General features: G+C 46.6%; 2 protein-coding genes and 1 long non-coding RNA gene across 4 annotated transcripts in view; 2 read left to right on the forward strand and 1 right to left on the reverse strand.

Annotated features, from left to right (window-relative positions):
- The window catches only part of ADAMTSL3 (ADAMTS like 3), a 156,484-nt gene extending 147,554 nt beyond the window's left edge, over nt 1-8,930 (reverse strand). Inside the window, exon 1 of the mRNA XM_083371306.1 lies at nt 8,908-8,930. The gene's annotated coding sequence lies outside the window, so the exon portion shown is untranslated. The remainder of the gene's footprint in view (nt 1-8,907) is intronic.
- Nucleotides 1-15,787, forward strand: part of LOC310645575 — a 590,514-nt gene that overhangs the window by 384,129 nt on the left and 190,598 nt on the right. The window lies entirely within an intron of this gene.
- On the forward strand, nt 3,816-15,102 carry LOC310645734 (lamin-A-like). Its single transcript, XM_083371725.1, has 5 exons — nt 3,816-5,238; nt 8,954-9,110; nt 12,426-12,596; nt 13,578-13,682; nt 14,756-15,102. Exons 1-5 carry the CDS (start codon nt 4,502-4,504, stop codon nt 14,999-15,001), a joined length of 1,416 nt encoding a protein of 471 aa, XP_083227851.1. The 5' UTR covers nt 3,816-4,501; the 3' UTR covers nt 15,002-15,102.

The following is a 15,787-nucleotide window of genomic DNA, read 5'->3' on the forward strand; positions in this document are numbered from 1 at the left end:
CAGCGTTTGAGTCGGATCCACCTTTTGCTCACCTGGGGGGGATCTGATCCAGCGAAATCGTTCTGCTTTCTAACTTACATCTCGCGGATTTCAAAGGAGGAAGAGAGGCAGAGCGCGATACCGACACGTTTGACACGTTAAATAAAAAAGACGGAATAAAAACCCTCACGTGTGAATGCACACTGCCTCTCTCGAAGGTTTCCAGGAATAATAAAGTTCGAACAATGTAGTAGGCAATATCACGGGGAGGGGCGCAGGGGGCAACTGCTAATCCCCAAGGCGGCGCTTTCTGACTAGATTTATTTCCTTGTCTACCCAGTATTAGTTCAGCTTTTCCTCTGGGGACTTAAAGCGAGTCCACGCACTCCTGTGGCCAGCCTCTCAGCTGCCAACACCCCCCCACCCCACCCCCGGCCACTTGTAGCTTCTGCCCCTTGATGCTTGTTGCAGAAAACAGAGGAACGCTTGCTGTTTCTGCAAAGCCGGGATTCATAGGTAAAATCCGATCCAAACGACCTAACCATCACCACCATCCCTTTCTTACCTGTTTTCCGGGAGGGGCGTCTCTGCAGGAAAAACCACCGTGCCTTCCTCTCTTTTGCATCCAAGAAAATCCCACGGGAAAGGACCAGTTGCCAGCCAGCCGCCACGCTCGCTCGCTCGCTCACAAATCTCCGGGCAAGCTCCGCTTAGCCGAAGATGCTTAGACGCCTTCCCATTCTCGTCTAAACTTTGCTTTTCTTGCCTCTTATTCCACTTGGGAGGGAAGTGGCCCCTTTGCCAGTAGCGCCCCCCCCTTTCTCGCTCTCTGGAAGGGGCCAAAGAAAGCGTGGCGCGGCCCCGAGATCAGCCGACCGCGACAATATGTAATTAGCCCATCGCCGCCGCCAAAGGCTTAAAAGACGCGTCGCGAAACCACAAAATCCAGCGAAGCGTCGAGAGGGAGTTTTAGCTGGCTCCGGATTGCAACTCGGCTATCGTTGGAGAAGGAGCGCCTCCTAGTGGAACGACTAGGTCAGGGGCAGGCAAACCAAGATCATGGCATCCGGCCCTCTCAATTCCTGGCAAATAGATGGGGAAGAAATGGAGGTAGTGACAGATTTTATTTTCCTGGGCTCCAAGATCACTGCAGATGGAGACTGCAGCCAAGAAATTAAAAGACGCTTTGCTCCTGGGGAGGAAAGCCATGGCAAATCTAGACAGCACACTAAAAAGCAGAGACATCACCCTGCCAACAAAAGTGCGTATAGTCGAGGCTATGGTCTTCCCAGTTGCAATGTATGGCAGTGAAAGTTGGACCATAAGAAAGGCTGAGCGCCAAAGAATTGAAGCCTTTGAACTCTGGTGCCGGAGAAGACTCCTGCGAGTCCCTTGGACTGCAAGGCGATCAAACCGGTCAGTCCTAGAGGAGATCAACCCTGACTGCTCTTTAGAAGGCCAGATCCTGAAGTTGAAACTCAAAGACTTTGGCCACCTAATGAGAAGGAAGGACTCACTGGAGAAGAGCCTAATGCTGGGAAAGGTTGAGGGCAAGAGAAGAAGGGGACGACAAATGAGGTGGCTGGATGGAGTCACTGAAGCAAGAGGCGTGAGCTTAAATGGACTCCGGAAGATGGTAGAGGACAGGAAGGCCTAGAGGAACGTTGTCCATGGGGTCGCGATGGGTCGGACACAACTTCGCAGCTAACAACAACAACAAGGCAACCTCGGCTTTTTTATGACTCATGGACTTCAACTCCCAGAATTCCTGAGTCAGCTATGCTCATGGACTCAGGAATTCTGGCAGTTGAAGTCCATGAGTCATAAAAGAGCCGAGGTTGCCTACCCCTGGACTAGGTCATCGCGAGCGGAGGAGGTGCGGACCCCCGGCCTCGCAACAGCTGCTACCCACGAAGCAGAATATTTGCAGCTCAGGGCTGAAATGAGGGGTCTTGGGTGTTCCCCGAGGTTGGTCGTTTTCTTGCAAAGGTTACCCGAACTAGGTAACATCCTCAGTGCTAGAAGGGAGCAAACCCCACTCGCAGCTTTTTGTATGGAAGAACTGCCACTTTTCAGGAAAGTGATTAAGGTAAGATAGATAAGATAACCTTTATTGTCGGGTTGTGTTTTTTTTTTAGTTTTACTGTGAGCCCACTGGCACACATTAACAAATAAATTAAAAATTGAAATTAAACTTACTAGAACTTCTATAACACACTAAACCAGAGGTCCCCAACCTTTTGGGCACCAGGGACCGCTGCTGTGGAGAAAGGTTTTTCCATGGACCAGAGAACGTGTGGTTTTTGTGTGCTGCCTGCATCCCGCAGATGGGGCTTTGCTTGTTTGTGTGGACCGGTTGCTGGCATGCCGTGGCCCAGTACCGGTCCATGGACCGGGGGTTGGGAACCCCTGCACTAAACCACAAGTTAGCCAAATATTAAACACACACACATACCAGGGTGTGTTGGATGGACCCAGCCCATTAAAGGAATGTTTTCATAAGGCATGCAAAGGAAAAGATCGTATTAATCCATGTTGGGGTAAACCATGATAAGTATGTCTTATCGATCTCGGGATGCATGAAACCCCATTGTAACTTTTCAATATCTGCACTACACAGCTGCAAAATTCCTACTTGGCCTGTAGATGGTAGCCCAGATATCAAAAATTCTCACTCCTGCCCTCAAGTGATCATCCGGATGTTTGCAGCCCAATTTGCCAGTGCTAATCAGTGATTAACTAGAAACAAGCTAACCAGATTATGCAGGGGGCATGTTGCAAAAACCAGTTAGTTAGTTTTTTGACCAGTCACTAAAGGCTGGGATCTGGAATGCTTTTCCTCCAACTGAAGAGGGCTTAACTTCCAAGGAAGGAAACAATTTTCAGTATCTGAAAAGAAGTTCAAAGATTATTGCATGTCTCTTAAAACTGCCCCATTGATTTTCAAAGCATGGGTTATTAGCAGCTGCAGCCGTCACTGTTGCTCCCTCTGGCATCAAGAGCTAAAAAAAAAAAATGCCATAGAGCCATGGTGCATCAGCCTAAAGTGCCTGCTGTACCCACCCACTGCTGGCCAGCTGTAAATCCGGCTTTTTAGGAGCCAGTTTAATAATTACGTCCTGAGGCCGTGGAGCGCAGTGGCCAGGACAAGGGAGATGCCCACGCAGAGCAAAAGCTTTTGCCTTTGAAAGCAGCAGGTGCAAAACACCTGCCAGGCCACTAAAAATAGTAGGGGATAAAAGCCTGATTATGTTCTTCCTTCCCAAAGGTTAAATTTAAAAGAAAAAGAAGGCAGCTGGTCTTTAAAAGCTAACGCTGGTGGCCATTTTTGTGCTTTTTTGCAATGGACAGGAAGTTTTTTTTTTTTAATCCCATTTATATCCCGCCTTTCTCCGAAGACTCAGGGCAGCTTACAATCTAAGAAGCACAAATCAATGTGCTTAGCAATAGCCTTCATTCTATGTATATGCCTGCTTATTGGCATATACATTGGCCCTTTTATGACTTGTAGTCTTCAACTCCCAGAATTCCTGTCACAGAATCCCCATGGTCCTATCATAAAAAAAATTGGGCATTTGGCAACCAGTATGTATTTACGCGGTGGCTCAGTGGGTTAGGACGCTGAGCTTGTCGATCAGAAGATTGGCAGTTTGGTGGGTCGAATCCCGAGTGCCACGTAACAGAGTGAGCGCCTGTTACTCGTCCCAGCTTCTGCCAACCTAGCAGTTGGAAAGCACCTAAAAATGCAAGTAGAAAAATAGGGACCACTAAGGTGGGAAGGTAACAGCGTTCCGTGCGCCTTTGGCGTCTAGTCATGCCGGCCACATGACCACAGAGACGTCCTCGGACAAGCGCTGGCTCTTCAGCTTTGAAACGGAGATGAGCACCGGCCCCTAGAGTCGGAAACAACTAGCACGCATGTGCGGGGGAACCTTTACCTTTACCTTTATGTATTTACAAGAGTTGCAACATCCCGGAGTCACGCAATTGCTATTTGTGAAGTTCCCAACCAGCTTCCAACAAGCAGTCCATGGGGAAGTTGGATTTGCTTAATGGCTACATGATCTGCTTAACAACTGCTCTGATTCACTTAACAACCATGGCAAAACAAAAAACAAAAAGACCATAAAATCCGCTGCAACCCGCTTTGAACGGCCACTTATCTCATCAATGGAAATTATCTCATCAATGGAAATTTTGGTCCCAATTGTCAAAAGTCGAGGACCACCTGCACATCCCTCCAACTCAGTTCTCCCCCTTCCTCGGATTTTTAGCCATTTAACTGGAAGTTAATCACTTTGGGTACTCCAACGAGCAATTATCCCAGCCCATCAGTTCCATTTTGGACTCTCTGCCTGCATCCTCCTCCTTTCATAGTTCCTGCGTTCCATTTTGGAGCATCTTTCTTTCTTTCTTTCTTTCTTTCTTTCTTTCTTTCTTTCTTTCTTTCTTTCTTTCTTTCTTTCTTTCTTTCTTTCTTTCTTTCTTTCTTTCTTTCTTTCTCTCTTTCTTTCTTTTTTGTATGAGTGACCAGGCGTGCCCGCGTCTTGGCAACCGAAGCCGCCTCTCTTCGGCCTCCTTTTTGCGCACCGGTTGCGCATCCAGCCTGGAGAGATCCCGTGGAACGCCCAGGGCGCCTGGCCCCGGCTTTCCACGCGTACCTTGGCAGGGCCGGCCAGCGCGGAAGGAAGGAAGGGAAAGCGCCCGGAGTCCGAAAGGTGCCCCTCGGCCGCCCTCCAGCTCCAGGTCCGGGGGCGCATCGTCCTCCCGGCTCGGCCGCTGGCCCCTTAAAAGGGCTTGTGCGTTGCTCCGCGCAGGGCGGCTTTGCGCAAGTCCGCATCGCCGGGAGATTCCCTTGCTCGGGACTTCGGCCCCGATGGCCGCGGCCAGAGTCTCCCCGCTGGAGTCGGACAGCGGGCTGGAACTTGACCTCCAGCTGAGCCCCTTGGTCAGCCAGCCCTTGCGGAGACCCCTGCGGCAGAAGGAGCAGCTGCGGCTGCTGAACGACCGCCTGGCCGCCTACATCCAGCGCGTGCGGGCCTTGGAGTCGGCCAAAGCGGCGCTGCATCTCCGCCTGGGCCGCTGCGAGGAGGAGAGCAGCCGCGACTTGCAAGCCCTGCGCACCAGCTACGACCAGGAGCTGGGCAAGGCGCGCCGGGCGCTGGAGCAGCGGGCCCTGCAAGAGGCGGCCTTGCAAGCGGCGGCGGAGTCGCTGCGCGAAGAGCACCGGCAGCTGCTGGCCAGGTCAGTCCGGCCCCGGTGAAAAGCGCTTTTCAAACGGCCGGGTTTCCCACGGCCACGCGCGTTCCCGGAGATGTGAAACGCGGAAGGTCGGGGCCCAGTTGCTCACCCCCCACACACACACACACCCCTCCTTGGCCCGGCCTTGTTGTGGGAAAAAGCAAGCTCCGTTGTAAGCCGCAGATCCCATTTTAGCAGAATGGGGTGGTCGGCAGCGACACCCAGAAAAGGAGCTGAGGGGGGTGGGGGTGTTTCACACAACATGCTAAACCTTTTGCTTCGTTTTCACCCTTGGGCTAGTAGATAACTTGAATGAGAGCCTGTTTGATGGCTTAAAACGCTGGCCTGGAAACCAGGTAGTGCTGAATTATTCTAGGCCTCCATACCCTTGAAGGAATGGGTAGGAGAAAACTCTATGTGGTTGCTAGGAATAAGACCCAACTTAGTGGCACATGAGAAAACGATGCATGGTTGCTAGGAGTAGACCCAACTTAGTGGCACATGAGAAAACTCTGCATGGTTGCTAGAAGTAAGACCCAACTTAGTGACACAATCTACCAGTAGGCATAAAAACTGGCTGAAGGTTTTTCCTATTTGTAACCACAATCGCTACTTCTGTTGGTAACCAATCCTGTGTAAACCTATTCAAAGCCAGTCCCTCTGGGCATTAGCACCCTGGGTTGAATTTCTTTGCATATGCTCTGAATCCTGGCAGCAATACTCAAATCATTCCTTTTCGAATTAGGCATTCCATGATTACCTCATTAGCCGTTTAATCTGGCAAATGCAATCAGAGTTTCTGATTTGCCAATTTGGGATATGCAAAATAAGCTCTCTCCAGACTGGAGAATTGTGGACAAATAAATGCTAAATGTTTTCAAATTGTGATGTTGTTTAAAACAGATATAACTTCATTGTGAGTTGGTAAATGTTAGGAAAATAGCTTTTTTTTCTTCTCCAATGACAATCTTGAAAATAAGGAGAGACCCTGAAGCAGGGGTCTTCAAACTTGGCCCTTTTGTGACTTATGGACTTCAGTTCCCAGAATTCCTCAGCCAGCATGTCTGGCTGAGGAATTCTCGAAGTCTACAAGTCATAAAAGGGCCAAGTTTGAAGACCCCTGCCCTGAAGCTTCCTTGTCACTCAGAAGCATAGTATTTGGAGGTATACTGTAGTCTCTCTGAACATGGAGACACTAACAAGCCCAGCATTGGCTGCGTGTTCTACAATTCTCGGCTCTTCACTTGACCTCTTTCCATTTCTCTCTCTCAAAATTACATTTCAAGGACACCTAAATCAGCTGCTATCCATCCCATCTGGTAACAACCCGTTCTTAAAGAAGCAACGCCCCATCAAACCAGAATGGGGTTTTCTGGCTAGCCATGATGATCTGCAAACCAGAATTTTAGTGGCTTTGAATCTAATCAATGCTAATTTAATATTCCATGTTGTAGAATATTGTGTGAATGTAGCCATTGTGCGTAGCAACTAACCTATCGGGGTAGGACTAGATTATCTCATTATATTTGTTGCTTTCTCATCCAAAATGGATCGTGGGTCGATAATAAGGGCATCTTAGATTTAATTCCTGACATCTCCAGGGAAAATCTAGATCTGGAGGGTGGGGGAAAAAAAACGTTTGTAATTAACTAATACTCAATAAACCTAGGCTGGATGAACTTGGTGAGCTGCTTTTTCATTGTACCAGGCCATGGTTTATTAAAACAATTGTGACACCATTAAGCCCATAAACCATGTTTTAAAAACCACAGTGCCTGGGTTCACATGACAGCTTGCTTGTTGGGAAACACTTGGCTAGGCAGGCTGGGAAGAGGACTCAAGTTGGTGGGATTAATCCCATTTTTTTAAATCCCATTTATATCCCGCCCTTCTCCGAAGACTCAGGGCAGCTTACAATTTAAGCACAAACCAATGTGCTTAGCAATGTGATTAGCCTTGATTAGCACAGCCACAAGAGATCCTGGATTGAACCTCCTAAGCTTCATAAAACCTTACCTATTCCCACGAGAAGGCAAGCAGTCTAGGGAGATTCCTGTATTGTAGACAAAATGCAATAAAATACCTTGAATTCTACATGTATGGATCCAGTTGTTTGCACCTGACATTGATGCAATATATATGATCCTGGCCTGTTAAAAACTGCTGGAAATGCTATCAATAAAATACAAATACCCCATGCCTCTACTGATTGCCTAGCTCAGGGGTCTTCAAATTTGGCCCTTTTATGACTTGTGGACTTCAACTCCCAGAATTCCTCAGCCAGGCATGCCTGGTGCACCAGTTGCGACCCTACCTGGACCGAGATGCCCTACGCACAGTCACTCATGCGCTCGTGACCTCCCGCTTAGACTACTGAAACGCTCTCTACATGGGGCTGCCCTTGAGGACCACTCGGAGGCTTCAGCTGGTGCAGAATGCGGCTGCGCGAGTTGTGATGGGGGTTTCCCGATACTCCCATGTAACACCTCTACTCCGCGAGCTGCATTGGCTCCCAGTTGCCCTCCGGGTGAGATTCAAGGTGCTGGTGATGACCTATAAAGCCCTGAATGGCGAGGGTCCAGGATATCTGAGGGAACACCTGCTGCCAGCATCAAGTTCCCTTCGTCCGGTGCGCTTGCACAGGGAGGGTCTTCTCAGGGTGCCGCCGGTAAAAGATTGCCGGCGGATAACACCCAGGGGGAGGGCCTTCTCAGTGGGTGCGCCTGCCCTCTGGAAGCAGCTGCCCGTGGAGCTCAGGACTGCCCCTGACCTGCGTTCATTCCGCCGGGACCTGAAGACCTGGCTCTTCAAGCTCTCTGGCCCAGGCTGAGAATTTTAATTTTAATTGGGGTTTTATTTTTTCAGGGAGTGATTTAATCTTTTTAATTGTTTTTAACTTTTGTATTCCTTGTTTTAAATACCCTGTAAACCGCCCTGAGTCCTTCGGAAAAGGGTGGTATATAAATCCAACAAAATAAAATAAATAAAAATAAGTCACAAAAGGGCCAAGTTTGAAGACCCCTGGTCTACCTAAACAGAAAGCATACTCTGGCTGGCTGGCTGAGGAAGGATAGTGGCCCCTGAGGGCCAAAATTCTTCAGTTTTCCTTTCCAGTTCTCTTTGAAGATTCTCTGTTGAGGCAGTTGCCATGGACACAAATGCTGATTTAGCATTTGTCCTACCCAACCCAGTAGCAGCCTAGCTTGTCATCCCTGTGTGTCCGAGAGTGAACATAGTGGCTGGCCTCACATAATGTATAATCCTGGTTAATTTAACCTTGGTTATTGGAACTGGGTTTTTTTTATGGTACAATCACAGGATACTTTGTGATTGATTAGTATATTGTTTAGTGTGTCGCATGGCTCGGACAATACTACTGAAATTTCTTTTATAGATTAGTGAAATATAACTTGGTCAAACTGGAACTCTCTGCTTTGATTTTCTTCTGGGAGTTTAGAGGCTGGACTGGTGTTTCATATTATGCTAAGCTGTGGTTTGTGGAATAAGTACAGAGGGCCGATTCAGACAAATCCCCTAAACGTAACTCGTGGAGTGGATTCGTGGGACGAGCAAAATAACCAATGCGCACACTTCAGGGTTTGGTGTGCTACACAAACAAGTGATAAGCTAGCATTCCAAAACCAAGCTTGAAGCTCTTTTAGCTTGAAGCTGTTTTGAAGGACATACCTTAAGATGCCAAGCCATCTTCTGATTCATCTCACTTTCTTTGCAGGAACGCTGAAAAAGAAAAGGAATTAAGCTTAGCAGTTGCTCGAGCGAGGGATCTAGATGCTCGGCTAAACTCCAGAGAGGCTGAACTGGCAACAGCGGCACAGACACTGCGGAGTTTAGAGAAACAGCTTCAAGAATCCAAGGATAAGACAGCCTCTGTAAGGGGGTTGCTCATGAGAAATCCCAACTGTCCTGTTAAAATTGTGGGGGCTGGTCTTTTATTATCTGTACTGCATATTTATATTGCTTTGGGTTTTATTTTGCTACGCTGTCATCTCGGAATGGGGGGATTCTGGATCCCACAGTATAGGTAAGTCCTCGATGTACGACCGCAATGGAGCTCAAAATTCCCGCCGCAAAGCGAGACAGTTGTTAAGCGTGTTTTGCCCCCATTTTACCACCGTTCTTGCCAGGCTTGTTAAGGGAATCGCTGCAGTTGTGAACTTAGCAACAGGGGTTGTGGAGTGGAATCTAGCTTCCCCGTTGACTTGGCTCATCTGAAGTTGGCAAAAGGTGGCGATCCCACGATCCTGGGCCACTGCAACCGTCGTAAATACGAGTCGGTGGCCAAGCATCTGAATTTTTGATCACGTGACCATGGGGATGCTGCAACGGTCATAAAGTGTGAAAAATGGTCGTAAATCACTTTTTTCCCGTGCTGTTGTAACTTTGAACGATTACTAAATGAATGGTTGTTGAGAATTTCGTATATATGTATGTGCATTTATATGTGGAAGGGAAGAGGAAGAGAGAGAGAGAGAGAGAGAGAGCGCTATCTTATGAATTAGGTTCATGAATGATTTAAATTAAGTTGGAAACCAGCAGACTATTAAATTCAGAATTTGGGTTTGATTTCCTTTGTGAGCGAGGTCCACGGAGGCCTACCGTTTTCTGTAACAATTGGAGAGGGGTATTCACAATCCTACCATTTGACCTTGAATGGACTTTCAACTTAAAAAGACACCCAGCCATCAGTCAAATCCTCTCCCATCAAAAGAGGTCCACAAGCGTGCACTCTTTGATGGCGCTAAAAGTTTAAAAAAAACAAACAAACGATCTCATTCAAAAAGTAAGCTTTATTTGCTTTCCTAACCGCTCCCCTTGAAACACCTTAAATCGAGTATACTCCTGTTGAGGCCAATGTCTTAATTAAGTTGCTTGTACTCCATAGCTTATGACATTACCTGGCAGTTCTAGTTGGGTTGATGCAATAATGTCCTGATAACACATAGTTGGCTAGAACTGCATAGTACACCAAGCCAAAATAAACTACATTACATATTTTAGGGTGTGAACCTAATCAGTACGACATGCTGAAAAACATGGCAAGCCATGTTTGTTTTATCTACAATTAGTAAGAATAACAAAAGCCTGCCTTACGACCTAAAATGATCTGCCGGAATAGATTTGACTTCAAATAGTTTACCTTGAGGCTATAGTAGTAGGTGAATCTCGACAGACAGGTGATGAGAGTAACTTCACACTCAGTCTTAGCTAAAATCCTAACTCTAACCTTTAGGGTAACTTAAAAGTGTGCAAATGCTTCTTTGAGTATAGTGAATGTTTTTATATTATTATTATTACATAAAACTTTTATTCATAAAATATGAAACCCAGTCAACTGAACACTCAAATTGACTGGCACTAATGGTTGACACGAGTTGCTGCCAGCATCCTAGGTATCAACCAGTTTTTATTATTATTACTATTATTACTATTATTATTATTATTACTATTATTATTATTATTACTATTATTATTATTATTATTACTATTATTATATTATTATGATTATGATTATGATTATTACTATTATTACTATTATTAGATGATTGATGATGATGATGATGATGATGATTATTATTATTATTATTATTATTATTATTATTATTATTATTATTATTATTATTATTATTATTATTATTATTATTATTATTATTATAGCTTAAGGAGCTGCTGAAAGGTTCCAGGAATGAACTTCAGAATGAGAAGCTGAAAAGTGCAGACTTGGAAAATCAAGTGAAAACTCTCCAAGATCAAAAGGCATTTCTGAAGAGCTTCCATGAAAATGTATGTATGTCAGTCTAAAATGCCAACTTGATCTATTCCGTTAACAGCTTCAGAACTTGTACAAATAATTTGCGCTCTTCCCCAATTGTAATGGAATATAACTTTTGTGATATATATATTTTTCTGCCCATCAGGGCAAAAGCTGACCAGGTTGTAAGCATAGGGACTGTCTATGGGAGATGCTCAGTCATCCAATCCATGGTTGTCCCAAAGGTGCTTTTCAAAAGGCAATTGGACTTTTCTTATTTTTTTCCCCTTGAAAAGGTTTCACATCTCATCCAAGAAGCTTCTTCTGTTCTGACTGAACGGTGGCGGGTGGATGGATTTATATTCCTTGTAGTCATCTGGTTGTCGAGACTCTTTTCGGAGTCATTGAGGCCACTCGGAGGTTTATCAGTGCCCTCTGGATCACCTGAAGAGTGCACATGGGTGTGGAAACTTCTTGGAACTGCTGAAAGGATTGTGTGGAAGACAGGAGATAGGTGATGTCGTATCCCCCCACCCCCATTGAGAGAGAGAGAGCTCTTGAATCTTAATGCTGATGGCCTCTTTGACTCCTCTTTCATCCCAGCGGTCCCCTCTGTCCAGAATGCAGACTTTTGAAGACAGCAAAGTCTACACACTTTGGACAGAGAGGACCACTGGCTTACAACACGGTCCTCTCAGAAGTTCCAAGAAAGTTCCACACCCATTTGCGCTATTTGGGTAACCCAGAGAGCATAGATAAAACTCTGAGTGGCCTCAAGGACTCTCTGAAAGAGTACTAACGACAAGGAATATTAAATCCATCTGCCACCAAACTGAAGAAGCTTCTTGGATGAGAAGCGAAACATCTTCAAGAAAAAAAACAAAGTCCCTGTTGCCTTTTGGGAAAAAAAAGCACCTTTGGGACTTGGTGGAATTGAAGATTCTACGGCAGATATGTCAAACACAAGGCCCGGGGGCCAGATTTGGCCCGCAAAGTGGTTTCATGCGGCCCGCGAAGCCATCCTGGAAACAGTGAGGGAATGGCCCCCACTGCCTTGGCCCTGGCCCAGAGACCCTCCTCCTGCCAGAGACCCTCAGATCTGTCCCACTCCTGCCCAGGCCCCCATAGGCACCCTTGATGCGAACGATGTAGAGATGGCCACGCCCACCCAGTAGGCCATAAGCACTCTAGCCACGCCCACCCAGTAGGCCACGCCCACCCTGGCCACACCCACCCGGCCCCCTGAGGGCAACCGCAATGCTGATGCGGCCCTCAATGAAATTGAGTTTGACACTCCTGTTCTACGGTGTGTTACTTTGGATGGTGTTGCGTTAGGAATGGGAGGGGACGGGAGGGGAATCCAGTTTTGTCTGTTGGATTAAAACCTTTATTGAAAGGTTAACAAAATTCTCCCTCTGCAACACAATTTCTTTAGGAACTCAAGAACAAGAAGCGGTTATACGAGAGCAGGATTCATGGGGTAATGTCTGGCCATCAACAGGAATCTGAAGCTAAACTAATGAAGTCTCTCCAAGAGCTGAGAAAAGAGCATGAACTGCAAATCAAGGAGTACAAAGATCAGGTGGAACGAAATTTCCAGGCCAGAGTGAGTTAAATGGGAAGACTCTTCTCTTAATTAAGGGAAAGGGGAAAAAGTTCTGCTGTCTACTTAACGCTTATATTTCTATGGGCCGCTTTCTGAGAAGCCAATGATAAGAAATCTACAACTGTAAAACTCAAAGAATCACCACAGTACAGAAGATCAGCAACCTCTAAAGGCCATTGGTTCTTCATTATTAACCTATAGGCGTCAGAAGCTGGTTAGATGATCGAATCTAGTAATTAAATCCATAGTTCAGCTATGGAACGTTGAAGGTGATGATTTGGGGATTGATGTATGGCAGACAGGTCAAACACAAGGCCCGGGGGCCGGATCCGGCCTGCGAAGTGGTTTCATGCGGCCCGCGAAGCCATCCTGGAAACAGTGAGGGAACGGCCCCCCCTGCCTTGGCCCTGGCCCAGAGACCCTCCTTCTGCCAGAGACCCTCAGATCTGTCCCACTCCTGCCCAGGCCCCCATAGGCACCCTTGATGCGAATGATGTAGAGCTGGCCACGCCCACCCAGTAGGCCATATGTATTCTAGCCACGCCCACCCAGTAGGCCACGCCCACCCAGGCCACACCCACCCCACCCCCTGAGGGCAACCGCAATGCTGATGTGGCCCTCAATGAAATTGAGTTTGACACCCCTGATGTATGGAGAAACAGACTTAGAGGTCAACAGTTTATACAGCAGAGCATTTAATAAGATTGAGATGAACCTGAAGCCACTGAGCAGAGACAGTGAGGCATACCAAGTTGAAAAGTTTGGGGGGGAAATCCTGAATTCAAAATGTCCCTTGGGATAATTTTTTGGATGTCATTTGGATGAAAGGATGGGGGGGAAAAACCCCATGCATTTATTTACAAACGTAAGGAAGTTTCTAAATGGTAAACGTGCATTCTGAAGGTGAGAAAGTTATATTCCTGTTTGTAGGTAGGAATGTGCTCCAGCGAACATTATTATTAACCTGCCCTATTTTTGCAGGTAGAAAATGCACTCGTTTCTGCCCAAGAGAAGCATGGTTTGGCTACTTCTGTCCAAGAGGAATTAAAACAAACGAAACTAAAGGTTGATCATCTCAATTCACAGGTAAACTGAAAAAGAAAAAAAAAAGAAAGCAGACCCAGGCAAAACTAGGCATACGCAAGAGCGAGCAGATGCCCCTTGGGTCTTCCGTTAGGAAGAATATTTTATTAGTTTATCAAACTATAAAATACAGGAGTACAAAGGAAAATAAGGGAAAAATAAGGGAGGAAAAGGGGGAGAGAAAAAGTTGTGGTGTAAAGGGGGAAAAAAGCATTGATTTCTGGTTCCTTTGGATGTAGCGGAATAAGGTAGCGACCCAAACCGTCAGTGTTTTGCTTTTAGGTAAGAGTGTATACAGGTAGTCCTCGTTTTACAACCGCAATTTCTGTTGCTAAGTGGGACGGTTGCTAAGTGAGCTTTGCTCCATTTTACAACCTACAGTTGCTAAGTGAATCACTACAGATGTTAAGTTAGACCGTTGTGACGTGAACCTGGCTTCCCCGTTGACTTTGCTTGTCGGGTTTTGTGACCTTTCGTGGTCGTAAGTCGCTTTTTTCAGTGCTCTTGTAACTTTCAAATGGCCACTAGATAAACTGCTGTCTAGCCCAGGTAGGCCTGGACTTTATTTATTTATTTTATTTTAATCCCATTTATATCCCGCCCTTCTCCGAAGACTCAGGGCGGCTTACAATCTAAAGCACAAATCAATGTGCTTAGCAATAGCCTTCATTCTATGTATATGCCTGCTTATTAGGCCTTTTGCCCCCCCCCCCAAGCGGCATTATTACAAAGTCAGCTTAATTGCCCCCAACAATCTGGGTCCTCATTTTACCTACCTCGGAAGGATGGAAGGCTGAGTCAACCTTGAGCCTGGTGGGACTCGAACCTGCAGTAATTGCAGGCAGCTGGTGTTACTTAAGGAGGCATTAGCCCACTGCTCCACCAAGGCTCTGGACTTACATTCCTATAACAATGAAACCGATCTATTTGGCAAAAGCCAACATGAACGTTTCAGCTTTGATTTGGGGTCTGTTGGGTCTTCTAAAAGAGGGGTCTGGTCTTAGAAGGAGCCTCTCCTCGGCTCTCTCGCTCAAGCCGGATGTGCCTAACCTTAAAACATTTCTGTAAAACCCAAGAATGCCCAGTTGGAAGCCAGGATAAAAGAGCAGGAGACTAAGATCATGGAACTACAGAAGGCGATTGATGGTGAACGGGATTTTTCCAGAAGATGCCTCGCTGAAAAAAATAGGGAGATGGCGCAAATGCAGCAGCAGATGCAGTCTCAGCTGGAGGAATATGAGCATCTGTTGAACGTGAAGCTGGCCCTGGACTTTGAGATCAATGCCTATAGGATGTTGCTAGAAGGAGAAGAAAAACGGTAAGCTTGGAAATCTCCCCTCAATAAGTAGAGGGTTTTTTGTTTTTGTTAATTGACCAAGAGCTGAAGGCCAACCAGTTTCACCTCCATCCATCCCCAACTCCTGTTTAAGAGAACTTGGGCAGAGAGATCTTGGATTCTTCTGCTCCTTCGTCTCCGTGAGCAGCAGAGAAGGAACTTGGAAGCAGACGTATGAATGAGATAGAACAAGGGTCTCCAAACTTGGCAATTTTGAGACTTGGGGACTTCCCAGACCCAGAATTCCTCAACCGGTCATGTGCTGTGCATGTTGCGAGGCAGAAATGCAGACAAATGGGCAGCAGGAAGGTGGTGCTGTAGGGTTGTTTTTCCAAAACCTGTTTATATTGTAAAGAGAAGAGACTTAAGAGCTCTTTGCCTAACTAATTCCATGGGGTGGAAAACAAATCTGGTACAGATAGTCCTCGACTTAACGGCCACAATTGTGCCCAAAATTTCTGTTGCTAAGTGAAACATTCGTTAAGTGAGGTTTGCCCCATTTTAAGACCTTCCTTGCCACAGTTGTTAAACTGAATCCCTGCGGTTGTTAAGTTAGCGACTGTTGTGACTCAGGGCCAGCCTGTGGGTCCGACAGCCGGCTCCGACGTATCGGAGGACTCAGATGAGGGGGAGGAGGGAGACGAACCGGCTGATGATGGTTTGGAGGCTTTGCAGAGTCCTCAGCCGGGAACCTCTGCTCAGCTGTGTGAGCCCGAGAGTGCGGAGGATGATGACCCACAGCTGGCCCTGTTCAAGGACGCCCGACGCAGGA

The sequence above is a fragment of the Vipera ursinii genome (genome assembly GCF_947247035.1).
Source record: "Vipera ursinii genome assembly, chromosome: 11".
NCBI lineage: Eukaryota > Metazoa > Chordata > Lepidosauria > Squamata > Viperidae > Vipera > Vipera ursinii.

What these genes read in the sequence shown, in the direction of transcription:
- LOC310645734 (XM_083371725.1), top strand. Translation starts at nt 4,502, where the DNA reads ATGAGTGACCAGGCGTGCCCGCGTCTTGGCAACCGAAGCCGCCTCTCT. An exon ending in GCCAGGTCAGTCCGGCCCCG is followed by an intron (nt 5,239 to 8,953) that starts GTGAAAAGCGCT and finishes CTTTCTTTGCAG; the next exon opens with GAACGCTGAAAAAGAAAAGG. An exon ending in TTGATCATCTCAATTCACAG is followed by an intron (nt 13,683 to 14,755) that starts GTAAACTGAAAA and finishes GTAAAACCCAAG; the next exon opens with AATGCCCAGTTGGAAGCCAG.